The 27,410-nt window shown below is 38.8% G+C and overlaps 2 protein-coding genes across 3 annotated transcripts in view; one reads left to right on the top strand and one right to left on the bottom strand.

The window, feature by feature from the left end:
• The window catches only part of LOC139827955 (uncharacterized), a 31,130-nt gene extending 15,756 nt beyond the window's left edge, over positions 1-15,374 (bottom strand). The window contains exons 1-5 of the mRNA XM_071808368.1: positions 15,369-15,374; positions 11,903-12,147; positions 11,388-11,681; positions 10,451-11,345; positions 8,597-8,754 (exon numbers count right to left, since the gene is read on the bottom strand). Coding sequence (XP_071664469.1) covers positions 10,736-11,345; positions 11,388-11,681; positions 11,903-12,147; positions 15,369-15,374 — 1,155 coding nt within the window. The 3' untranslated portion in view covers positions 8,597-8,754; positions 10,451-10,735. The remainder of the gene's footprint in view (positions 1-8,596; positions 8,755-10,450; positions 11,346-11,387; positions 11,682-11,902; positions 12,148-15,368) is intronic.
• Positions 11,262-27,410, top strand: part of NFKB1 (nuclear factor kappa B subunit 1) — a 56,209-nt gene continuing 40,060 nt past the window's right edge. For both annotated transcript variants that reach the window (XM_065836079.2, XM_065836080.2), the window contains exons 1-3: positions 11,262-11,339; positions 24,172-24,218; positions 25,356-25,440. In XM_065836079.2, the coding sequence (XP_065692151.2) occupies positions 24,180-24,218; positions 25,356-25,440 (124 nt within the window). In that variant the 5' untranslated portion in view covers positions 11,262-11,339; positions 24,172-24,179. The remainder of the gene's footprint in view (positions 11,340-24,171; positions 24,219-25,355; positions 25,441-27,410) is intronic.

Here is a 27,410-nt window from a genome sequence, read left to right as displayed (position 1 = left end):
TGTCTGGCACTGCATGCAGAAATAAGCTCATTTCAGAAAATGATGTATGGAAGTTCTGCTTTCTGGTTTTCTACATCACAGCCTAAATTTGACTGCAGAACCTCCCTGTGTCACTGTAACCCATTTTACCACAACAGTCAGTTCCTCTCTAGCATTTCTCAAAAGCCTGTCCATATAGCTGGAAACAAGACCCCCTGCCTTTGCACCCTACAGACAACCCATAATATAGTCTTTTCCAGACTCCCACAGTCGGTTATCTGTCTGCCCTGACAAGCAGACTGAGATTGGTCTGCATAACATTGCTCCTGCTATCACCCAATATCCCGTAGACTCAGTCTAATTGCTCTACTCATGTTCTAGCCTGAGGCTTTCCCTGGACACAACCTTGTTGCCCTTGTCAGTGCTTCACTTCTGGTGAATCCTGTCAAGATACAACCTAAAAACACTCACAGGGTACAGTCTCTTCTAAGAGCCAAGCTCACAATTTACCATTCCCTTCACAGACCCTAGCCCTAAATCCCACAAGAGCTTAAATACATTCCTTCCCATAGGATCACAAAGTACATGAGTTCTTCAGAAATAGAAAGGCTTTGCAAAAGATTTCTTATCACACCACACTTTTTGTCTGAAAAAATACTTTTACAGCTCTTAAAAAAAAAAAATAGCCGCCAAAACAACTACCTTCTCTCAGACTCACCCTATTGTTAAGTGTCTCAGAGATTCCATATGTAGTGGAAAACCAACCAACCAACCAACAGGATATTTTCTGTTATTACTGTCTTCCTGATAAACCTGTAATAGCTTGAGAGAACTACATTTTCACGTCCTGTTAGGGTTCTTCAGGTTCTCTGTCATACAGTCTCAAGTTGCCTCCTATCAGGTGGTGAGATCTTCATTAGATGACTTGAGTGCCAATATGCCTTTACTGGTATCCCCAAGCCTACTGTGTCTTCTCTGTGGTAATCTGTTTAATGTTTAGAAGGCTGTTACTTTAAGAGTAATTTCCTTAGCTCTGAGACCTTCTGTTTGTACTACAATTCTTTGGCATTTAGTTCTGCTGTGAAAAACCTTCACGCAGTGGCAAACAGACTAGTGCACCCAGTTGTCTGTGGGGGTTTTTTTTAATGTGACAGATTAAATGGAAATCCACTGGATCTTTTTGTTTGTTTGTTCTGTGTCAAGTTTGTCTCCTTTCTTGTGCAGCCAAGACAGGCACTGATAAGTATTTACTCCATTTACTCAGAATTTCCTCTGTATTTCTCCCTCCGGTCTTCACAAGTTTAGATTAATTGTAGGAAGCCTGACATGCTGCCTAGGTTTTTTTTTAGATCTATTTCAGTAAGCCTGGAGATTCCAGAGCTGCTGCTCACAGCTCAGGAGAAGTACTTGCCTAATAAATATCTGACATGAATATTACCAAATCTGGTCATTTTGGATACTGTTCAAATTGTCAAATGCCTTGTATATTACATTTACATGTTAACAACAGAATACACCTACTTCTGTGGATTTCAGGACAAGACTACATTTTGGGTGGTCTCCATTAATTAGATCTAACTTTTCTGTATGTGTCACTTACTTTGTTTCCATTGTGTGTGTTCTTTAATGTATCTTTCCAGTGTTTCCATGCAAGCCAAACTCAAGAACTCAAAATCAATGGGAGCTTTCCTTTCTATAAATGCCCAGTGAGAATTTGGCCAAATATTCTGTTGATTGCACATTTTCTGAACAGGGTCTAGCTCAGGCTCTTACAGCAGTCTTGGCACAGAAGCACATGCAGGAGTTAAAAGGAGCCAGAACTGATCTTTGATTATTTTTTTTTTTTCATTATGATATAGCTTTGATATATGCATGGTAAAAGAGGCACTTTGCACAGCCATTAAGAGAACCGAATGACAAACATAATAAATCAAAATAGCTGTTTTTTCTGCTAAGGGGTAAGGTGATGAAACAGCAGCACTTGTGGTTGGTTTTGGCCCCTGGGTAAAGAATTGTAACAGGTTTGGGCAGGCACTGCATGTGATCATGTTTCTTTATCAAAATCTCTGACCTGTTCTGTTAAATATATGAATCACAGTCTGAGAAACACTGTTAGAATCCTCAGAAAACCATGAGGCTTCTGACAGTATCTTCATTTGCAGTGCTACTTCATTATTTCATGACTTTACAGTATTTTATGACAAGTAGGGAGTCATGTACATATTTCACATGGGAGCAGACACCTGCAATGACTTCAGAAATATTTTTCTTCTAAAAGGGTGAGGATAAGGAGAATTCTTCAATTTCAGTAACATCAAAGAACTAACAAAGCCTCAGACACGATAGGGCCTGACAGTTCCAGGTCATATTTGATCAAAGTTAGTGGGGGTAGACTTTTTATGTAGGTCATCATGATAAAAGGCATCAAGAGTTTTATAGCTCAGTAGTCCAGTTTTTGGATTTAACTTCCTCCTCAGCATGCTCTGCTCATAAGCAGAGCATCTTCCAGAGAGGGAATCACCAGCTCCATTTTCAGGGAGCCAGTATTTTTCAGCTAGAGATGCTGCTCATGTGATTTTTGTCACGCAAAATATTGATAAAGACTGGAAGCCAAATAATACATACTTTGATGAAATCTGTCCTTGTCTCTTCCAGTTTCAAGTTTATTCAAGACTCTTTAACAGTTTAAAAGCCATTCTTCTAAAAGACACAGCTTAATGAAACTGTTGGCAGAGCAGGAGAGTGACTTGTCATAGCTATTCAGTTTTAATGTGTCACACCAGAGCAGTTTCACGCAACCATGGGAAAAAAAAAAAAAAAAAGAAGTCGAACTACTTCACATCAGTAGAGGAACAAAATACATGTTTTGCTACCCAAGTCAGCAAAAACAGCATTTGGAGATTTGTTTGCTTGACATGCTGCTCATTTGTTTGCAAAGTGGAAAATAATTTAATATGAAATACTAAACAAGAATTGGTCCCTAGCTACTCCCTTTATTCTGGTTCTTCCCACTCCTCCCCCGGGCTTCAACATAAATGGTGACAGTTTCTCTTCTCTGAAGTAACACTGGAAGCTTACATAGAGAACCCAGATTCTGAGACTTTTGCTCTAATCACAAGTTTGTCTTTATATTATCAATGGGGATTATCATATTACTAGTACTAATAAACTATTGATAATAATTTAAGAGGACATTATTTCCTGTTTATAATGTTAGCAAGATTTCTTTGCTTTGTATTAAAGTTGCCACTCCAGGACACATGTATCAAGCAGAGTTGTTCGGAGGGGGCTGCTCTAAAAAATAACTTCATCTTAAAGAGACAGCTTTCCATAAGGCCTTCGTTAATTTCCTGGCAAAAGTTATGAAGATTGTAACAAACAGGCAGGTAACTGCCTTAATCCTGACCATGTGAGCCATAGTGTCTCCTCTTCTGTACTATAGTTGCTATGTGATGCCAGTCACATCACTTAAACCAAATTTTTCCACAGATAGTCAGTGTTCCTCATTTTCTAGGTGCTTGACTTGGACACTGAAGTCTGATTGCAGAAGTACTAAACACACTCACATCTGCAGCTGAAGTCAACGAGGGTAAATGTTTTGAAAACATCAAGTATTATACCAGTGTGTCCAACTTTTCTAGTCAGGCAGGTCCTGTAGTATCGTCTGGTGACAGATGAGTTTCTTCTAATGGCACAATCACCTACTTGAAGTATTCCCATGCAATGGCACAAGATACCACGGGCTCCAGGACCACATGAATTATTGAGGGTGGCACATACAGATCATAAGTGATTCCGTGGACATATTAATCCATCTAGTGATAAGACCTCTTGGGAAAATGAGATTCTCAGTGTTTCAGATTCCTCCTAACATTCATATTTTCAGTCTTAATTTCTTTGGACTTTCATTCTGTATTCTTAGAATAACAGCACTTTTGTCACAAGAACATCATTCTAACCTGTCTAAACCACTGTCAGAACTCCAGCAGACTCAGCTGAACCTACCCAGGAGCATTCATAAAGTCATCATGACACCCACTTTACTTTCTTGCAGACCAACATACAGCTTGCAAAGCTATGTCTTGCTTTAAGAAAATACTTGAACGGTTCTGCAGACACTGCTCAGCCTTACTATTTACAACCATGTGAGCCCACTGTCAAAACACTTTCCAAGCTTATAGAGAAAGCAGAGAGCCTCCCCCTGCCTTATAACCAGGTGGGTCAACAAGAGTTTGCTGTTGATCCAAATGCAAGCAGCACTCAGTTTTCACTATGCTATCTAAGGGAGTGTCTTTGGGTGCAGACAATTGTTGGCAGCATAATGCTTAAAGCTGGGAAGAGCTGTTGTAAATAAACCCAAGGGCTTAAAAAGTAGTCTCATGTTCTTATTTGGACGTCTAGGTAAACAGCAACATTTTGGGACTTTGCAATTCCATTTCCCTACCCTCAGGTGAGAAAAGCCACGTGCACTTTCAGGTCAGATATCAGCATTGCAGAGACCCTGAGCCTGTACAAATACATGTACTTAATGTGTTACTGCACTGTGTGGTGATCCTTAGCAGTGAAAACAAGGCACGCCACGTAAGCACAACCACATCCAAGACAACGTGCTTGTGAACAGCAACAGACTTGCATGATCATACCAGTTCTGCCTTCAGCACTAGGATGTTTATTTATAGCTTAAAAGCTCTTACACAGGGTAGGGAAGAATAAAACACTGTCCCATCATCACCTAGGCTTCAGCTTCCAATCAGTAAATCAAGAGAGGAACTGAGAAAGAAACTAGAATAAGGAGAACACTCTGCTTCCTTCACTACCATCACTCATGGTTTTTCTTGTGGGACAGAGGTCTCTCCCTTTTCCTGAAACCCTACTCTATCACAGGGCTCTTATTATAGCATACTCTCTTGCTTATCATCTTATCGCAATCTTAGATAGCACCTGTACCGTTTCTGATGTTACACCTTTAAGTACAGAATACTATCCTAAAAAAAAGTTTCTAGTCCTCACAGCCCTGGAGCAAAGGTAGAAAACATGAGCTTTTATGAAACCAAATCCATGAGACAACTTGCATTTGTTAACTGCCCTCCAAATATTCTTTTATAATGTCAAATTTTTAGAAGGCCTGACCCATTACACTAGTGATTTGTCTTAGCTCACCATTCACTGTTGTTAACCTCCACCATTACAAAATTATAAACAAAGTCCCCCAAGCCCACAGGATTTGCTTAAAGAGAATCACATCAATTTAAAAATACCTTTTGAAAGATGATACTTCTGAGTTTTTAAACATAAGTTTTAAGTTTTCATTAAAACCCAAGAGAAAACTAGCCATGTATCGAGATTCTAGGCATGGAATTTTAAGGAGAATATCACAAGCTATGGTAAAGGTTTAAAAGTTGCATAAGAAACAATTCAGGAAATCAGCACTTCTGTCAACAGTTGAGCAGAAGACTTAAATGATTCCCTGCATGAGCTCAAATAGCAATGAGAATGCCATTCTGTGCTTCCATAGTCTGTTTTCCATTATATATTTAGATGTTGGAAATTCTGCAGCAGCAGCAGCAGTCTCTTCCCTATTTATTTGTACAGTGCTTAGCTGTCTGAAACTTCTTTCTTCTACTGCGGAAGCATAAAATAGCAGTAATACAAAGTCAAGTTAGCTAAATTCTGCTTTCTCTATAGAGTTAATGTTGGTAATATTCAGTATACCTGACACAAAATGACCCCATAAATTGAGCTGAGTATATATTTAAGGACTATTAACAAAACAAAATGACAAAGATAAGAATCAAACAGCTGTTCTTTTTTGCATTAGCTAACTGGGTGAAACATTGCTGAGGCTCTAAAGATGCAGTCATGTAATGGGAAGAACTTGTGCCTTGAGAAAACAACTGTTCCCCTGAACCAGGTTCTGGCAGGTGTAATTATATAAAAGTTAGAAGTACATATAATTCAGATATGCAAAAGACTATGAAGAGAAACTGACCCACTCATGTAAGAAATACTGAACATAGTGCAGTATTAATCATAACACAGGGAGGGTAGATGGGAAGAGAAGGGAGTGAATGTAGTGGACTGGAAAGAACCTTCTGTCACTGAACTCAAATGGCGAAAGCCCATCCCTCTGCCTTCAGCAGTCGGCCAAGGTGTTAGGCAGCTGAGCAACAGAAGAGTAAATGACTCGCAGTCTGTACTGAGGCCAGATTCTGAAGAATTAACTGGTAGACTATTAGATTTACTACCAGAAAGCTCTTACCTGTGACTCTGCTTGCTTTAGCAGTTTGCTTTTGGCTACAAGGTGCATGTCCTTCACATTATTATACTGCTACATACCACCAATCATCCCATAAATAGTTTCTTTAAACTTAATCCGAGAATACCTGTACATACTATTGTACACCATTACATAGCTCAACCTCTAAATCTAGACTGGACCCTAGGACCAGCCTAGGAAACACTTTCAAAGCTGTCTGTATCTTTTGCATAAAGCAGCTTCAGGGCCCACAGGAGCTGATCAGTTAACAACTTCTCACAGTGCTCCCCATTGAGAGCAGCTACCTTGCAGCAAGTTCACACAATGTATAAACCACTGTTTTCAGTGTAACAGAGACGTTTGCTGGGAAGGAGAAAGGGAGAGAGGAAGGATTGGCATTACACTGCCAAACTGAGGAGAGGCTAGACCGACCATTCCAAAAATGATATACATAGAATTGCCTTCCCTGCTTGGCTCTTTCCGCATCTTTAAGTGATACTCTACACTGGATCATAGGTATGAAAGTGAGCGTTGTCCAGTCATACATGAAGACAAAGCAGATCATGTCAAAGCTAGAGTGGTTATCATAACACCTAATGTGAGCATTCATGCCTAGATTTATTTTCTAAGTTAAATGAAAGGCTTACTTTGTGGAAGAACATATAAAAGTAGAATCACAACTGTATCTATCAGCTACTAATGCAAGAAAACTACAGCACTCCAGAAGACAAAAGGCAATCTGATAGACTCCCATTCCTTCAGATCGTCTCCCCACTCAGAGCATAGGACTGAGCTAACCTGTTATTTACTCTATTCAAGCTTTCATGATCACTTTTTTGTTTGGTTGGGTTTTTTTGTTTATTTTAATAATTTTTACTCTTCCCTCTCTTGTTTACTTCTAGCTCTTTCTAAAGGTTCACCTTTCTCTGTGAATTATACACATCTGCAATGTCTACAGCCTCATGGTTCTCTTATTTAAATCTATTAAATCTGTTTTTTCCCCCAACAGCTATTAACTACTGAAATCTTCTCCTGCTTTAGCTCTGGCACTTTTACCCAAAGTCTTTTTTAGCATAGTTACAAGTCTGAACCACTTTGGAGGTAATACGAGATCCCATATCTGATTTGCAGTTCTGTAGGAAGAAAATGAAAGGTCTGTTTGGGATGCAACCTGTGTAACTACAGGCAACACCACCCTGTTCTGAGCTTGGCACCGTGTTCCTGTGTCCATCTAAGTGCTGATGAAATACATGATGAATTGAAGCCAGGTCATCATTCCTGTGAAGATGAAAGTCCTTGCCATAGATGCTGCAATATGGGGATTCAGCAGCATCACTGAACTCTAGAGCCTGCTCTAGCTGCAGTTGAAATTGGTTGGCTTTACAATATGTACTTTGGCTGTTCAGAGATATATTTTTTTTAAATACATTTTCTGGTCTCTACTTTATTAGAGCTCGTGTCTCAGAATAATAGCACTATCTTAAAAATACAAATTATTTTTAAGCATATTGTCTTCTTATTTTCCTGGCAGATTCAAGTTACAGGAGATAATGGCAACACCAACAACAAATGTTGGCTAAGTATTTAAAAGACAATCACTGGCTACTATGCAAGGCAAAGCAGTTTTTACATTAAAACTTCTGGATGATAAAGAAATAATGGACTAACCAGAAAGAGATTTGGATCATACTGCATACCAGGCCAATGAAGACAGGAAGGTGAAAGCTTTTAAAAAAAGCATCCCTCAGTAGCTATCTTAGACTTTCCCTTATCTCTTCCTGGTTTAGTACCAATCTACTGGGCTTAAAGGGAATGAAGAGATCCTGTCCCAATTCCAATAACTACTTTAGAAAGAGGGGATTGAAAAAAAAAACAAAAAAAAAACCCACAAAAAACCAAAAACCAAAACAACAAAAAAGCACCAAAACAAACAAACAAAAAACCCAACAAAAACAAATAAACAAAAAACAAAACAAAACAAACAAAGCCAAACCAAACAAAACAAAAAACCAAAACAAGAAACTTGGTTTTTTTTAATTTAGGCGTACCAATTAAAGAGTGATTATTTTGAAAATCTCTGCTAATCTTACACATTTTTCTTCTTTCAGACACCCCCAGAGAAAGAAAGCTTAATTCTCAGCAGCAATACCTTGTTCCTGAGCAGAAACCATATTAGTTACAGGATTAAAAGGTACTGAGGCCAAAAATTTCTGACCTTGGAAAGAGATCTGTACTCCCAGACTAAACCTAGCAGAGAACAGACACAGCTCCTAGACTGCATTTACATATCAGGGAAATTAAATATACACAACCTTAGTAAGGTAACACAGCCTAGGTAAGTGTACAACTAGAAAGCCTTACCTCCAGTACAACTCCCCAGCTACCAGAGGCTGTAACGTGGCTAGAAACATTGCACAATGTCTTCCTCAGCTCAGCAACGTAAGTGTTTACTCTTTTGGTTTCAGCTGTAATCACTGGCTCTTCTTTTGTGAGGTGATATTGTCCAGGCACTGAAGTATCTTGATGGTAATAGTGCAAACATGTGTTACCCAGGAAAGAGGCACCACTTGATAATTGCAAACCACTCACACTCGAGTCTATATTATCTGCCTGATTTCCCTAGTGGTTGAAAACAGGATTGGAGAAATAATTGCTCATTTGGCTCTTCCGGTGAGAACCTTGGGCTTTAAAGCAGTTAATTTATTTAGAGTGTCCTGTGTAAATTTTAATAAACTCTGAGGTTACAATCTGGCACTATTGTGGGTTTCAGTAAAAATAACATTTTTTGTTAGAGTGTTAAGTTATAAGAAAGACAAAATTATGTTTTAAATATAATTAAGAAGAGGATTTTTCTTTTCTAGATGTTTGTGGAAGCTGATTAGGATTTCACAGGGAAAGTGGAGCCTGAGTACTTGATAATGTGGTCTTTTAAAATAAATCCACCAGGTAAGTCTCCTTAAGTTTTGGAACTTTTCCACTTTGTCTGATTTCCTGGTACTTGTTCATACAGGTTCTGCCCTGTGAGCACACCTTTGACTAGCTGTGACATGGCACCTTTCATTTCTAATGAATTTTATCTGAAACACTTCTTCTGTTTTAAATTTATCTAGATTTCCTTCTTAAGGGGTTTTGGGGTCTGATAATCTCCTTACTTGCTCTGCTACTTCAGTGCACTTGCTTCCACAGGAAAGATTAATATTGGGTTTTGAGTGTCCAGAAAATGTCCCCATTTAATAAGGAAAAACATGTTTTACTCAGAACTGCTGAGTCATTCTGAATTCCCAATTTGGACTGGGAAGAGAAGGCAGGAAAGCGTTTTTAGAACTCTGTCACAGAACATGAGTGGCAATCCAAGTAACGGAAATGACTGTCTCTTCATACATATGTGTAACTTGTATGAGAGTTCAGTTCTCTTATTGAGAGAGAGAAAATCCTTGGCATTTTTAAGCTCTCTTTCAGTCTCAGCACTAATTTTCAATAAGCACATCTCTGTTCCAACCCAGAGATGGGGCACAAAGTTTAACATGTGAATCTACTCTTTCCAGGAATGAAATGAGCTATTATTCAGATAGACTGGAGGGGTTCAGCCGCATAGTATCCCTCTATGACATGACTGGACTATCTATAGAGTGTAAAAAATAAGGTTGTAATAGCTCTCTGGTAAAAATACCCCTTTCTTCCTGTTCAAGTCAACAGTTGGCTTATGTTTTGACTCTATTTCTTTTTAATCCTTTTTTGCTCTAGACTCTAGATTACAGTTCCTTGCTTCAATACAAGAAGCAATCATCATATCACTTCATTAATTTATAGGAGCTTTTAATCCTTCTTATAAAATTATTATTTTTATGAGTCTCAATTCAACTCTGAGATAAATAATCAGAGAAGTTCCACGTCATTTGACCTTTGTATAACAAAATCCCCCACGTTTTTCTTCAGGTGTGCTGCTGAATTTCTGGGCTAAAACCCATCAGGTGAGCCATGCTGGCTGCTGATTTGAGATCCTCTTCACCCTGATCAAACCCAGACATTTAAGACTCAGCATGAAGATATTTGAACTTAAATGTTTCACGTAATATTTGTGCCAGTTAAACATGGCACTAGCTGACTTGGTTACATGCATCTGGATGACTTGGTTACTGTTCTACAAACCTGGGCTTCAGTATTAAAACCAGTGTATCACTGATGGCTGGCACTATTTACCAGAAGTTAACCAACCTGGGTATCTGTTCTGTCAGAAGCTGTAGAAATCCACAGAAAAATGGTGTCATGTAGCCTGTACTCTGCTGTTTTCAGACATCAGGTGTCAGTCAATCAGCAAACTTCCTTTTACTAAGTGCCCATGAAAGGCAGACAACAGCCGGGCACTATGTCAGTAGGTCTAAATTCACTCAACGCAGTCTCTTCAAATCTTTTTAGGGGTTAATCACCAAGAAAACTTTGGCAGCCACCAGGTCTGGCCTGACTCCACCTAAGCCTCCAGGATCGCGGACAACGGCAGGATTATAGTCGTGGCGGTGGCAATTCCCCCGGGGTGAAAAAGCTCCCTCCAGGTGGGAGGGATTTCGGCTCCACGGGGTGTGCGGCAAGCGCTGCCTCGGCTCCCCGCTGCCCTGCTCCTTCTCCTCGCCACCTCAGCGTCGGCTTCCCCGGCGCTGTGAGGCGCTGAGCGGCCATTACCGCGCACGGCGCTGAGGCGCCTGCACGCGCGCCCCCTTTCCCGCCCAACGGCCGCCCGCTCGCTCTCTGCCCCCCAACGGCCGCCCGCTCCTGCCCCGCCCCTCCCGCGCGGCCGCTTGCGCTGCTGGAGCGTCTGCGGGAATTTCCAGTCAGGAAGTGCGGCGGGCAGGGGCGGGCGGCCGTGGGGGCCACGGAGGCGGCGGCCGCGCAGGCCGGGACGGCTCTGCTGCCCTCGCCAGTGGGACGGACGGGAGGAAGAGAGAGAGAGAGGGGAAAGTCCGCGCGGAGCCGGGGCGCGGGCGGCGCCGGTGGCGTCACGCCGGTTACATGGCGCGGCGCTGAGGGGACGTGCGGCCGCGATCCGCCAGCGGCAGACGACGACGACGAGGAGGCGCCGCCAGCCCTGCCCTGCCCTGCCCTGCCCCGGGTGAGCCTTAAGCGGCCCCTGACCCACCGCTCGCTGCCCTCTTTCTACCCTGCCCTTACGCCGGTGCCTCTGGCTGCCCTTCCGCCGTCCTGCGGCCCGATGCGAAGCCGGGGGAGGGGGCGGTTTGCCGACGGGAAGCGTGTCCTCCGGGCCAGCCCCGCGCCTGTGAACTCGGCCCGGGCGCGGAGCTCCCGCTGGAGCGCCGGGAGCGGCTGATTGCCGCGGGCTTTGCCTGTGCCCGCCGGGGCGGCTGCAGCAGACGAGAGAAGAAGGCGGGCAACGGGCAGCAGCGCCTGGTGCCGCGATTCGGGGTGTCGCGGGGGGTCCTGCGGAGGGGGTGACCTGGGAGGCGGACACCCCTGCTTCCCGCTGTGGAGTTTCTGAGAAGGGTGGTTGCCAGCTCACTTTCCTTTCTCTTGCGGATCTGCGAAGTTGCGCTGTTAGTGCGTGAACCGCCTTGTGCCTCTTCTGTGATTTATTCTTTTTTAAGCTCATGGTGGGCTTAATGTATTATATGTGTCTTCCGAGCTAGGAAGGGGTGCCTGTGAAGGACTTTAAACTACCATGAAAAAGTTTGGAAGCCGGGCTTCTGCTGCTCGTGTAGTACGTGCGTGTGGGCAAAGGAGTTGCTGCTTTTTACGGTTTTGGTTTCGAAGGTGACATTCGTGACAACCTGAGACACAGTTTGGAGTGTCTGCTCCTCGATAGGCACTGGCTGGTCTTTAAAACACACACGATTACCGTGCAGACGTAGGTTTGCTGTGGACAGCTTCATGTCCCGGTCTTGGATGGGGCTTGCAGTAGTTCCCTAAGTGACACAAATGGTAAAAATAAAGACTGGTTGCAAAGGTAGTAAACAGTGAGTTTTTTAAAGGCAATTTAGTGGTAAGTGATGAAACTGAAATGCTCTCACCATGACAAGCAATATTATCAGACATTTGACCTTAAAACCAAGAATATTCAACTGTTCATCATCACAGTTTTGTGGGGATTTTATTTATTTAATTTTTTTTAACCTATTGATGTTTTCTGGTTTGGCAACTTTGATAAAGAAGCACTATTGACTTATTTGATGTGAACATAAAATGGAGTATTATTTCTGAACTGTGGTAGAGATGAGCTAGTTGCTGTTTGGCCATTGTCAAAATGCAATGTGCTGCTGTGTAATTTCATTCAAATAAGTAAATGAGTGCCTGTAAGCATTTGTAGAGTAAGGCTTTGTAGGCAAGGGATCATAACAACTTCAGTGCTGCGTTTCAACTTCCTGTTTTAAAATGCTCAAAATCTTTGCTAAAGATTAACTTTTAAAAAAAAAGAAATGCAGGCTATGTTGTTAAAAATGGTTTTAAAGTGCTGATCCAATTTGGTATGTTTTGTGCTTTAGAAGTTCTCTTTTGATTTATTCTGTTCACGGAGAAAATTAGTATTAAGTGAATGAGTTCTCTGCCATATCATCTTGTGCCTTATGTGCTGTAAGGTGCTACACGGCCACTGTCAAGTTTACAGAAGAGAGTTGAAAATGTAGCTCTTTGTTTTTATTGACATCCAGAGTTGATGTACTGTTGAAGTATCAGCTTTTGAAATAGTATTTCAGTTAAAGCATTTTTATTCTTTCAAAAGAGAATGTAGCTGCCGATTCTAGGAAAGCATTACCTAAGACATCATTTTAAGACGTCATCCTGTCTGCAGTGTTTTGTAATCTACAGAAATGACTACAGTTTGAGAAAATGAAAGAGGAAAAAGCAGCCTGTAACTGTCCAGAGGCAGATCCTCTGTTCTGTAAACTTCCCTGGCTCAAGAATTTGACTGACAGTTATGCTGAAATATTCTTGTTGGGATCTGCCACAGAGTGTGGAGATTTCAAGGAAACTCAGTGCTGAAATACGTGCAAGATCTGTTAAATAATTTAGTCTGAAATATTAAACATAAGCTGCCTTCTTTCTGCATTTTCTTCTCTTTTTAATGAAAGACGTGCTGTGGTAGAGTCGTAAAAAACTGAAATTATTTTCTCATGCAAGTGATGAATGCACTTTGAGTAGAGTTAAGGTTGTAAAACTGAGAACAGCTTTGTATTGCTTTGTGTCATGTTGTGTGTTTTCAAAAAACAGTGTAGCAGTAAGTTAAATGGAAAAAAAAATAGTGTGCTGGGGGAGAGAACAAGGGAACCTCAGGAGAGAACGAGAGGAAAGCTGACAGTGATACTTAGTTTCTGTGCGCATTCTAAAATTTTCTACTTCATTTGTTGAAAAACAGCAATTGATTCTCTTACTATGTGCATTTGACTTGTACAATGAATTTTAATAACTTTAAATTTACTTTTTTATTGAGGTGGCATTATGTGAATTCACTAATGGATACCTGCGAATAAATATCACTGATGCCGATTTGCTAGTTACTAGATTTTGGAGTTTTCATGAAAATAACGCTCCTCTTTTTGACGGTGCCTTTTCCCAAAATCCTGCCATGCCACTGTCTCATTAATCCATGCCAGCTCCAGAAATAAGTGCAGTTTAGAATTCATGTTATTGTGCTTGTAATTACTGAGACTGGAAGGGCAGAACAAGTTTGAAGGCCTGTGAGTCCTCACTGTCAAAGATGCTCTATGCTGACTAGAAAGTTCAAGTCTCGCTCACTATTTATGAGCATACAAAGTGAATGTTGTTTTGAAGTTACAAAGGTACAGTGAAAGACAACATATTTTTTACTAACTTACAGTTTGCTTTCTGATGTAGCTAGTGATGAGAAGATTCTGCGGTCTTCAGAGGTTCTGGTTAATTACTTTGTGTTTCCATAGACCGCTTCAAAATGTGCTCTTCTCACCTTTTGGTACTGTAAATGTTTGCCAACTCTAAATTCAGAAGTATTAGCCTTAAAGAGAATTGTTACTTATTTCCATAAGCAACTAGTGAAAACTAGTTTAATTTTTTTTTATTTCCCAACATGTTCATAGCTTTTCTTTGGTTCTCAGAAACAAAAATACACAGCTATTAAAAAACAAAGAGGAGACACTGTTTTGAGCAAATAATGAAAAAGAAATTCCTGGTCTTGGTCACTTTTAGCTCTGACACAAGTATTTTAGAAGTGGAAGTTGTAGTTTGATGTCCTTTGAATAAGCTGTGAACATTTAATGAATTTATACATTGATAAGATCATAATTACAGTTGTAATTAACTGTGCCCTTAAGTCAGTCAGGCCCTAAGTTTGCATCTAATTTTGAGCATGGAAATAATACAACGAGTCTTCTTCAGTGCTCTCATATAACCATATGTATTTTGCTGAAGGACTGTTGACAGTTTCAGAAGGTCTTAAAAGATTATTTAAATTATTCTACTGTCAAGGTAAAAATCCTTTGTTTAGGATTTAGGTGGAGTTGACAGACCACATGTAGGGAGGAAACTACTAATGCAACTACTAGTGTTTTTTACCCCTTCCAACTTTTATGTTCTTTTGAAAACCAGTGCCAGGTATATATTTCTTCTTCATTTAAAATGCAGAATTAGCTATACTAAACATTGCATACTCTAAGCAAACTGTACTGGTATCAACAGATCAAGAACAAAGAAAGTCTGAGCTGTGTAGTATTGCTTTTTGCTAGTATGTTTCTTTTAAAGGTCATGTTTCTATCTGTTTAAACACTTACAGACAGATTTTAACATACCACACAAATGAAATTAAAACAAAGTGAGCAGATTTTTTGGGGGTCTCATTAGTTTAGGCTAAATAGGCTTTGCCATATTGTAGGTTACTGTAGAAAATTGAGGCTACAGGAGTTTTACTATTTAACAGAACAAAAAAAAAAAGCCTTAGTTACCACTTTGCACCTGTACATTTGAAGCCTAGGGTGTAACTAGTGCTAGACTCTGTTCTACCTGTTCGGTCTTACTTACTGGTGTTATTTAACTGACCTTCTCTGTCGTGTCACATTTTGGTGGCTGTTCAAAGCCCAAAGGACACTGAGAATCCCTCAGCTCACATTTGTGATGGCAGCAACCACAGCCCTTGGTGTTGTCTGAGTCCTCCCTCTCCTACCGCCATGTTCATGAGATGAACTGTGTCTTCAGTAGAGACCCCAGAACCTGTGTGAAAGTACCAGCTGATACAGCAAACCTTGTGTGAACTGGACTTCTGAAATCTTGGGTTTGCTTGTTAGTTGGCTTCTCAGGAATGCTGTTCTTCCCCCCCAAAAAGGGAAAAGGTTTGGTGTTTAATATTGATGATTCATGGCACTTCAGACTTACGAAGTTGTTATGTGTGGCTTTTTAAGTTAAAATTTTACTTTGAACAACTTTCTTTGAACGAGAACTGTTTCTGAAGAACACTCAGTGATTCTTTTTAACCTGTAGGAAAAAAAGTAGCAGCATTTTACCATAATATACAGGTTAGTTCAAGTAGCGTTACCACCTCATGTGACTAAAATACAGTGTAGTTACCGGAGTTGTTTTGCTGTGTTGAAGCTCAGTGTTTTTACATATACTTAGCAGTATACATATACCAGATTATGTTTGCCATGTATTTTAATACTGTTTATTCCTTTGGTTTAAGTTACTTTGTACTTTAAGAAAAACATTCTGATTTTATTCTAACAATATACTGGAAAAAATGGTTTATATATTTATGGCATTTTAGTGTTTCCTCTTATCATATTCACTACTTTGATGTTTGGGAAAGGAATAAAACGGAAAAAAATTCTGTTTGTAAAGATACTTAATGAAACAACCATTTAGATAGTCCTGTTACCTTTGCCAAGTGGATTTCTTCATGCGATGAAATTTTCTTCAAATTTGGTCATTATCTGGTGTAATAAATTTGAGTCTAGATTTCCTGCCATCATTCTGCACCCAACAATTCTGATTCAGAGCATCACACTTCCAAAATCTCTTTAATACTTGTGATTGACTTAATTTCTTAGATGTTTTGTAGTTTTTGTACTATTGTCCAATAATGCATCTGCTCATGACTGAAAATATTTGAAAATTTTAACTTAGTTTTTAAATTTTAAAAATAAACAGCCAGAACTCCCAGGTCCCACCCACCAGGAAATAGTAAGCAGACTTAATAACAAGAGCAAACAATTTGTGGTGTTGTACTAGAAAAACAAACAATGTCATTAAGGGTTATGTGGTGTTATTGCAACTGCAGCAGTCTACAGATGAGGAAAAAGTCTGCAGAGAAAAGTAGTATCTTTGATAAAAATAGCTGTCTGCACAAACCTTTTCTCACTTGTATACTGAGAAATTATACTCAAATTTTTATTCAGAGATTACATGTCTTTGTAGCAGCTGAAGGAAAGTAAAAAAAAAAGAAAAAAAGAAAACCAAACAACAACTTCTGTATGCCGCTTTTGCGGAAACTGAGCGTTGCTGGGTTTTATACTGAGCGTATGGTTTCCTTCAAACAGCTCCCTGCACCTCCAGGTATTGAAGTCATAGATGGGAGAAGAAATATTGATAAACTTTTAGCATTTAAAGGCAAACTTCAAATTCCAAGTCTGTCTCATTACTGAGTTAAACTCCCTTCAAAAAGACATAGTGGATGGGGAGGCATTCAGGACCTGCCTGGACGCCTTTCTGTGTAACCTCATCTAGGTGTTCCTGCTCCGGCAGGGAGATTGGACTGGATGAGCTTTCGAGGTCCCTTCCAATCCCTGACATTCTGTGATTCTGTGGACTCCATCAACTCCATAGTTGATGGGACTCTTGAACAAGTTGGCAATCACTTCTCATATTTTTTAAAATTCTTTTTCTTTCCTGTTTGTGCTTAAGAGATCTTTGCCAATAATAGGAGTGAAAGTCTGCGTGATGTTCCCTTAATATTTTGGTTCTATTTACTTTGTATATTTCAGAATACTATAGCTGTTTGTCACCTCTTATTTTGAATAATCCTGTGATTTGCGGTCTGTGGCACTTTTTTGTTTTCCTTCTATTTTAAAAAGGAGAACGCGTGTATCTATATATTTTGTACTTGTATTTTCCATTTTTTTCTGGCCAGTGTATCAGGATAGCATTCATCTAAATGATAAGTATTTGATCCTGTCTTAACCTTTGCCTGGGGACTTCAGAAACAGTATAATTTATTAAAATGGAAGCAATCAAAATGTGTAGCTGAGGACAATGTAAATAAAATAACCATTGGTAAAATCTTTTCTGTGTTAAGATTTTTCTTGATTAGTATTTGGGAGGGGGGTGTCTCTGTCCTCGCTCTGCTCTCCCTCCCCAGAAAATTTTCTTCTGCAGCAGCTTCATTAATGGCAGCAGTCATGGAAGTGCAAGGTGCTGGTAGCTCCCAGCTGTTAGGAGTTCAGGTGTGTATACCTGCTTTAAGCAGACAATATGTGTTCAGAGTGCCAGCAACTGTTTGGATTCCTGCCTGTACAATATTCCCACTGTTGCTACATTGATTGATTTTTCTTAAGAAAACCATCTTTTATTCAGCCTTAAAAAAATAAAGTGGTCAAAAAGGCATGCACAGCTTAGACTAAGGATTGTCCACATAAACGTTGTAGGTTCATGACCCAAACTCTGTGTTCCCTGAAGCTTCAGAAGACCTAAGCCTGTGTATACATATGGCCTGCTATTTTGTCCTGAGGTAGAAGATAGCACTTCTTAAGCTTCTACTTTCCCCTCATTGTGTTTCTCTAGGAAGATATTCTGTACCACAGGTTTTTCTTGTTCTGGAGCTGTGCTCCCAGTGTTTTGGGAAAAGTCCTGGGTTCCAAGGGAAATGAGAGTGCTGGATGAGATTGAGAGGAGGTGACCAGAGCTAAGGTGAAGAGGCCAGGTGTTAAAAGGGGTGGGCAGCATCCTGACTTTGAAGGCACTTCAGTGATGAAGGCTTGAGATTAAACGTCTTGGATCAGTATCTGTCCCATCAGAGCAGCCTGCTCTGTCCTCTAGCCAAAATCATCTCAGCAGCTCTTGGCCTTCCAGGCCTGACCCAGCAACTCTCAGTGTCTATTGCACAATATGTTTCCCAGCATCTCCGTTTGGGAAATGCAGATTTCTAAAACAATTGTCTTTATGCAGATTATGTTTTGCAAAGGTCAGAAAATTGAGGCTCAAGGGTGGATAGTTACCACTAAAAGAAGTAAACAATACGAGGTAAAATACATTGTGGAGACTGAACAGTACAACAGTTAGTATATCTACTGTTTCTGTATTTCATAGCTGCTATAGGATTTCAAAGAACTTCACACTGTTCCTGAAAACATAGTTCTCTGCAGTCAGATAGTCTACTGTGTTTTATAGCCATGATGTAGCAAAATATACTTACAGTATAATATACAACACTCAAATGTCTTCACCTCTCATCCTCATTCTTCTCTATTTTTAATAAGCAAAGTAAACAGTCTAAGAGCATAATCACAGTGAACTTCATTACTTTCATTCAGTGTCCAGTTAAAGAAGTTTATTTTTAACAGGTAAATTCCAGTGAAAGCCAAGTTAAAGGGAAAAAACAACCTGCTAGAAAACTTGGCAGGAAGGACTATACTTTCAATATATCAAGTCAGCTGAAGTATAGTAGTTTCGTTTCTCATCTTGGGGCTTGCTTTCTGAATCTCGGCCTTGAAAGGTGAGAAGGGGTTGATGCAAAATGACTCGTAAAGTAAGAGATGGACATTGTTTGACATAGAAATTTGTTTCAACCATCAGACTAATTACAATTCGCAAGTATAGTGAGCTCTGGGTAATAAAAATCATGATTCACTAACATATGTATGTTCAATGTACCTTTTACCTTGTTTTCCATCCTGTTAAACTGATCTGTGCTATAACCAAACCTTCTTCCATAAAATATTAATTTTTGCTGAACTCAGTCTTTACACTGAATTAATTAAAGAATAACGGACAAGGTTTAGAAAGGATTAATTGATTCTTTGTATCTTAAAAAACAGCAGAGAGATACCCTGATTCTAGGCTTTTGTATTCATTTTCTGAGGATATGATGGTTACCCTATCACATCAGGTTTTATGCTTTTATTTTGTTTGATTGGTTCAAAGTACAGAAAGTTTAGAAGAGATGAGTGGCTGATAAGAATTTGCACCAGGCATCGCCCTCTTTTATGATGAGGCAGCTCTTTGTGGGCTAGAGAAGTTGGTCATACTGTTCATCCTTCATCTCTCCAAGTTGATTAAAACATACATTTATATTCAAAGAACACAGATTAAAAGTAGAGACCTGCTTACCATGGCTGTCTTTGAAAATCTGGGAAAGGAAGTATGTGTCATGTTTTGGTTTGGCTTTTTCCTTCCTTTGGTCCTATTTGAAATGTTAGCTTCATTAGTAAGTGCACTCAGGTGCTTTAAAATACTAGTAGATAGATTTTGGCTACTAAAGCTCTTAAGCTTTTTTTTTTTTTTTTTTTTTTTGCGGGGGGGGAGGGTGTTTTTCAACTATTTAGGATAATATTTGCATGATTTTATTTCCTACTTGGATGAATAAGAAGTCTTCCTAATTTGTTAATATTTTTACTGTTCAGACTTTTAGCCAGACCAGTATGAGAGCAAAGCTAGAAAGAGAAAGAATTAAGTTTAAAGTCTTCGTTTTTTAAAAGACATGCAGCTGCTGGGTGAGATATCTGTAAATGTTTTCAGAAACACCTGTACTATTAGTATCTGAATCAAACATTAAAGCTTGATTTCTCATAGATAATGAAATTTGCTTTGGCTTTTGCTTGTCTGTAGAAAGATAGGAAGAAGTCCCTTGCCCTGTTTGTAGGTATTAGATTGGGTACTGATATCAAAGAGGAAAACGTTTTACTTCATTTTTAAAATTTAGGCTGGAAAGTTGAAGAGGAACAGCAGAGGGAAGGATCTGGGCTCAGAAAAATCAGGGTCCTAAAAAACATTGGTTAGAGAAACCTATCGTTGTTTTTAAAAAGTGTTTAAATACAGTGGATGTTGGAGAACAGCAGGAGAGAGATCTGAAATCAAATGATTGAGATAAACAGAAATGAGAATTCTTGTTCTTGGATGAGAGCATTCTTACACTAGTTATGTTGTTTCCATTTTAAATGCCTGATCCGTTCGAAGATTTAAAACATATTCAGAATACAATAAATGAACTTGTGTTCTTCCAGCTGTGCTTACTTGTACCTGCTATTAGTTCATTGTTAAGGAGGAGTAGTAATGCAAAGTAACTGCCATTGTGTTTGCTTGGTGCAACCCCATCATCTTCCATATATTTTTATGTATATATAGATATATATAATCCTAAGTTTTTTCTTTTTCTCATTATTTTTTTAACTTTTTTTTACAATGGCAGCTGACCTGCTGTGGGGAGAAGGGAATACTGCGCATATATGCACATGCATACACACTTATAGTCCCTCAGGAGGCACCGCTGTGTGGTTTTGGACAAGTTTAGCTAGATTTAGCATTTTCCCATTGCGCTAGGATCTAAATGACATTCCTTCACCCACCTTTGAATTTTCACACTAAAAAATAGTGTGAGTTGAAATGTTTAGTTTCCTGTGCCCCAGTAGCTGAAAGACTTGAGATGATCTGCAGGGTGGAGACTGTCATGGTTGATTGTGGTCTGCAGGTGTAGGGGTATTTTATATTGTAGGTGCAAATTTGCAGTACAGTTTGTGGGCATCGGAGATTATGTGGGGAGCAGGCATATATGGCAACGTGAACTGCCACAAAGCAATTTTAATCCCAGTCATCTTCAAATGAGAGAGAGGTGGTTTTCACCTGACTTCTCCAAGATGCATATAGCAGCAAATACAGCTTGGATAAAAGCAATCTTTGCCCCAAAATACAGCTCATATGAGGAGAAATAAGCAAAGATACTCTGGTGGATGTTAATCTTACCACTTAATGCATGTACAGATGTTTAGAAACTGAAGAATTAAGGGAAGAGGGTGATTAAAAATCATGCAATTAATGCTAGGGTCTGTTTTTCTACAAGTGTCTTTTTAGTTTTTAGTGATGTTATTGACTCCCTGGATTTGCCCCAGTTTTCTTGTAAGAGGAGGAAGCTTCGGGATTTGTTAAATAAATAAATCCCAAGCAAACCGATTTTAGAGTCATGGCTCTGGGAACATTTTTGTCATTTGTCTTTGAAAGAAGACAAAACCTATAGTGAAACTGAGAGTGTTTTCAGTCATTTAGAGGGGTCATTTTAAACTGCTGGGTTAATTTTTGTCTAGGCCCTGAAAAGGCAATCAGGTGTCCGTTTACATACTCAAAGGCATATGTTTGCACATCTAAATCATTGTGTTTTCATAATAAACTGGTTTAGCATTCAGTCCAGAGAGAATGTCTTTAACCTCTCCTCCAAACCCTGCAGCTGACTGTTGAACACAAAAGGTCTCAAGCAAGAGACACCTATGCTTTTGGTGTGAGAAAGGTTGTGTTTAATACCTGGTTAAAAACTCCTAAGTACACACATACAGCAGGGCAGTATGTGGGTAATTACATTGCTGCTTCCAAGTATAATGTTTAATAGCTGCTGTTTGCTCTCATGACATTGTTCATTGCATCAGCCAAAAAGCCAGAAATGAACATTTTGATCAGGTGAAATTGAAGGGCTGATTCAGATAGACATAGGTTTTATTTCTGTATGGAGTCTAAATTTTCTATCAAAGTACCTTAAATGAAAAGTTTTCAGAAATTCTGCCTCTGTGATATTTTTCCACTTTGTTGAAGTCGTGTATTGTAGAACTGCAAATGTGACTGTAGAATTGTAACTGTGACCAGCAAGTGGAGCAGGTGTGAGAACTGCCCTTCTCCTATGGAGTTCTGCTGGAGTGAGTGTAATGCGGACTGAGAGACCAGAACAGGACAAAGACAATAGAACATGCTGTTAAATTTATCCTATTAGGCTTACAGAAGAAGCTGTGAGATGCTTTGTTTGAAAGTTTTGCATTAAGTATACATTTAGCAAACAGGCAAGTGAGCAGATGCTAGTCATATTAGCTTCTCATCACTTTTTTTTCTGAACAAGTATACTTACTGTGTTTTTTGGGTACTTTAGGTATTTTGGAACACGGTTTTGCGATATGTGACTCATGAAATAGTAAGTGATTAAATAGGAGAGCTCACAAACTGAGGCTTTTAGAACCAATTCTGTTTGTGCAGAAGAAATCTGGCATTTGCACTCACAGTTCTGTGATCAGGCTGCATCAGCAGGGTGGGTATTTTCTAATGCTTCCTAAACACTGTTGGCCATTGAAGTCTTCGGATTGTTTTCTGTAATATCTACACCTTTAACTGGGAAGTGTTTGCCAAAAACTAAATTACAGTTATTTCAGAGATGTCAGTAACTTGTCAATTGGTGGTGGTGGTTGAAAACATCTAGTAAAGTTTGTTGTATGCTGAAGGTTTTGTTATGCCTGTATGTTGACTTTTTCCTTAAAAGTTGGTAATAACAACAGAATGCTTTGCAGAATGTGCCTGAGAGATAATGTGATTGACTAGTATCTTTTCTATAGCTGAAATCCTGATGTATTAGGTGATGAAGTACAGCATGGGTTTCTGTGGCTGCCTGTTATATCTGTTATTCTTTTTTGGCTGAAAACTTATGAGCAGTTATTAGATATGTGCTCAAATACTACAAATAAATATTACTCATTAAATTTTTCTCTTTAAAATTAATTTACAAACAGATGAGTTCCTTTATTTTCTAGGTTATGAATAATTTTATCCTCCGACACTTCTTTTTCCTGTAAATCAGGTGGAAGTTAAGTGTCTCCTATTTCTCCATTTAAAATTTTCTTTCATTTTCTGCTTGTGTGGGATGGGAGGCCATATGTTGTCTTTGGAGCTTGTTAACAAGCTGAGTTGCGCCTCCATCAAATTGAAGTACCCAAGTATTGCGATTTCTTTTTGATAGTTTCCTTTCTAGTTCCTGTAGAATGCAGATGGTGATTCACTTTTCCTCTGCTGGTTTACTGATCACTTCTCACTCTTTATAGGGCAGGAGGTTTTTGCAGTTCACTTTGATTTACTGGAAAACATTGTTCATGGTCAGTGTGGTGGAACATGAGGGCTGGTGACATGTCTCTATCTTCTATTAGCTATTAACCTTATTTAGAGTGTCTGCTTTCATGCAGACATGACTCTCTCGAAATATTCCCTAGTTATTTTCAGATATTCTCTTGGAGAGCCTTTTTTAGTAAGATCAACGTAAGTGAAATTGTAGTTTTTTTAAAATAATAGACCTGTTGACTTGCTACTGGCCCAAAGAAAACTAAACCAGGCTAGACTTTCCCAATGTCCAGTATTTACATGTAGACAGTGAGAGATCTGGGTGAGGTAGTTTGTACATCCATAATTGCCATTGTCAGTACTCAGCCGTTTTGAGTGCAAAGCACTTGTGGGCCTCTGGGAATAAATGTATCCAAAATTAGTCAATGCTTGACTGTTTTTACTTAAAGAAAAAGTATTGGATATTCTTTCTAAGGCATCTTTATCTTGCATTTAGTAATAACTTCCCAAGAAAACCATCAGGCATACATGAATGCTCAGAAGTCTTTTTATTGTATAAAAATGCAGCATCCTGTTTTTGCTAAACTATGATAATTAATTGTGCCTAAACTCTAATGGCAGAATAGTCAGAGCAAAGCCAGAAACAAATGGATTGCTGATTTTAATAAATTTTTACTTAAAGACTTTGACTGTAATTTTTATAGTAGTTGCTTGGGAGCAGACAATGGAAAATCCTAGCTGTAGCCTGTCCCTTGCAAATATTGAGGAATTTTAAGGGTGGTTTAGAAATCATTATGATTAAAATAAGAAGGGTCAGAGTTAAGACTTTTTAACATTTTTCAAGTTTCTCTATTGATATGCATTAAAAAAATGAGTGTTCTGATCGTGGTTTTGTGTTTCAGGACTTAAAATGGCAGGAGAAGATTCCTATATTATGTCTGATCCCCAGGTAAGTGGATTTGTGTATTTTCAATATCCCCGTATTGTCTCCTAGCTCTCTGTTTCGGCTTCCACTCATATTGTCCGGTCATTTCCTAGACTTGACAACACAGATATAAAAGCATTCCAGCTATTGGCAGAAATCAGGTTTGGGAAAATCTAGGGTTATTTTTTCTCAAAGGTATCTTCTATGTGACCTGTAAGTTGCCTTGCTGCTGGTGAAATTGCTGAGTGAAAAGGAAAGCTAGGCCAAAGAAGCAGTTGAAAAATTACTCATTTTTATGCCCTGTCTGCTTGTGACACTTGCTCTGAAATTGCTTCTGTCGTAGACATTGGACTTTATCTGTGGATAAAGCCCCTTATACCTTAAAAGGCCAATTTGTGTAACTTTTTTGTGAAATTTGCATTAACATTGATGACTAAAATGTTCCTTCAGTCATACAGATCAGTAGACTTAGTTCTTCAGAAGCTCTTCCCAATTTCATTAGGTCATTTTATGATTCATTTGAATTGTGAGACTTGCACTCAAGTGAAAAGTTTGAGTGAAGAACAGGTCATTTCTGCTCGCCTTAGTTTCAAAAAATAAATTATATAATCCTTTATGCTTGCTCCACTTTGGAATAAGATATATTTATACCTAACAATAATTACAGTGAGTTAAGACATGTCAGTGTGTTAAAAAAAAAAATTAAACTTTAAGCTGGGTATACTGTCTTCTCGCATTAGAGCTTATAAACATATTAAATAAAGTATGTAGTCTGGTGAGGTTTAATCACAGAAGTGCAGATGAAAACTCACAGGTTCCCAGCAAGGCTTTGGGCAAGACATCTAGGGTCAGATTTTCAGAACTGACCATCTAAGCAATTTCAAATGTATAATTGTTAGTGCATATAGGCAAAATGTGTGCTTAGAAACTGTGCTGAACTCAGTGCAGTCTCATGATACTGCTGAAACTTGGTCATTACGATCAGCTTTGCTTGCACTGCTGCTGCCAGCAAAAATAAAAGAGATATAAAACATTTACGTACTGCACTGGGGTGTTAGCAGTCTCAATATTTGCAGAGAACTTTGAAATTCTCTGCTGATAGATGCTTTATGAAATTATGTATATATGTAGTAATGAAGAGTATATTTTCTTTCAATACAGATGTTTACAATGGATCAGTTCATGGGAATGAATGCGTTATTCAATAATACAAATTACATCACTTCAGACTTACCACTACGAACAGGTAAGAACTGTTGCTCTCTGATTGTGCTATTGTGCTCCTATTTCTTCCAGTTTGGTTTTTTGTGAAGTTCTTTTCAGAGGCTTTTTGGTTTACACTCTTGTATTTCATAATATTGGATCCCAAAGTTGCCAACTAGACTTTTTATGACCCCCTTATGCATCTCTTTCTTACCCTCGTGAAACTTAAAACAGTGAGGCAAATCTGATTTTCTTTGCGCTTGTACAGAAACTGAAAGTTTCTGTTAGTTAAAAGGTTTGAGTGACCAAAGAGCTTTGAGTGACAAGTTTTTATAAATTATTTTGTATTTTTTTCTAAATTTGCATCTGCAATGACCTACATGTTTGTACTGCCAGTTTTCAGGGTACAACATGTACTTCTTTTTCTTCTGAATGGTGTTTCAGTTGTAATAACTCTTAAGGTGCTTGTTTTTCACTAATAAAATATAGAGTATATTCAACTTCCTGTATCATTCGAATCTGTTTTTCCTTCTTGGTGACTTCTCTGTTTCCTGTAAAGCAACAGTCTGGTATTAAAAGTACGTGACAATTTCCTGAATAATAACACTAGTTTGAAAGCTCAGAATAAAATTTTGCAACCAACCACTGAACATAAGCAAACAGTATTCTGCGAAAGTCTGATATGCACTTCTTCCAGTATGGTTCCAGCACAGGAATATCAAAAAGCAGTGTGTTGTATCTCAGGCAGTATTAGCTGCTTGATGAACCTTGGCTTGGTTTTGCTTATGAATTTTTTTTTGTAAGTGTTACTTCTTGCTTGAATTTGGAAAACTCTATTTCACCTGCTTAGTTCATTAGAATAGCTGATATGAAAGGAGAAAGGAAATAAAAATGTATATAAGCATATATATCTCAAATAATGTATGTCCAATAAGCTATTAATGTCTTTTAACATGACAACTTCCTGTTCTTGATCTGTTTGACTCTGTTATATCAGGATGTAGTTCGTGTCTTCTGTATTGCAGATTGCTTTCTTTTGTTGAAAGTGCAAATCACTTTAGTTTGAAATACTTTATACACTTGGCAGCAGTGAAGGTTTGGAGGGTAAAATTAAATAAGCAATTAACTTTTTAATCATAGGTAAAGTTCCACCCTAAAGTAACAATAAATGATTATTTAAAAATAAAAATTAAGGCGTGCTTACCGTTTCAGTGTTTCCTGATTTAAACCATACTTCAGGTTTCTTGACTGAATAGTAGTAAGGAAGGATGAAGAAATACATATGGTAAACATAATTTTGTTTCAAGATAAAATGTTCTAATGAGCAAAGCTCTTGACAAATATGAACAAACATCCAACAAATTAATGTTGCAATCGTTTGTTTGCAGTGTGTTTTTTATCAAGACAGATAACATTTTCAGTAAGATTCATCTGTTTAGGATTAAAGGGCTTGTCCATTTTATACCAAGGGTTTTTTTCACTGTTCTCAGAGTTTCTGTGGAACAAATAAGGTGGTTGGAATTTTGATTTCCCTGTGATGATCTCTCTTACACATAACTTTTAAGCTTATTCTGTACTCCTTGTACCAGACTCATTCCACACAAATTATTCAGAGATATATAAAATGGATTTTCAGTTATCTGTGTCCTGTCTAAACTAGAAAACAGCTGTTTTTAAAACTGTGTTGGGAGAGTCAAAAATTCACTGAGTTCTGAAGTCACAGAAGACTTGAGCTCTATCCTTAATTTGCAAAATTGGTTAGAAAAGGCCTTTTTTTAAACGGCACTGCTCTTGTTGACTGCTGCGTTATAGGTGGCAAGTTCCCTGTGTACAACACAGGATTTGATAAAGGATCATGGATTTCAGGTTATCACAAACAAAAAGTTAATCATAAGTTTTATAAAAGTTGATCATTTCAATGCCATCTGATGATGCCATAGTGGTTTTGTTTCTTGGGTAGTATCGCTGTAATGCTTGATTCCTCTCCTGCTTGAAACCAGTATGCGTCATTAC

Source organism: Patagioenas fasciata, chromosome 4 (assembly GCF_037038585.1).
Source record: "Patagioenas fasciata isolate bPatFas1 chromosome 4, bPatFas1.hap1, whole genome shotgun sequence".
Lineage (NCBI taxonomy): Eukaryota > Metazoa > Chordata > Aves > Columbiformes > Columbidae > Patagioenas > Patagioenas fasciata.
This window is presented reverse-complemented; position numbering and strand designations above follow the sequence as displayed.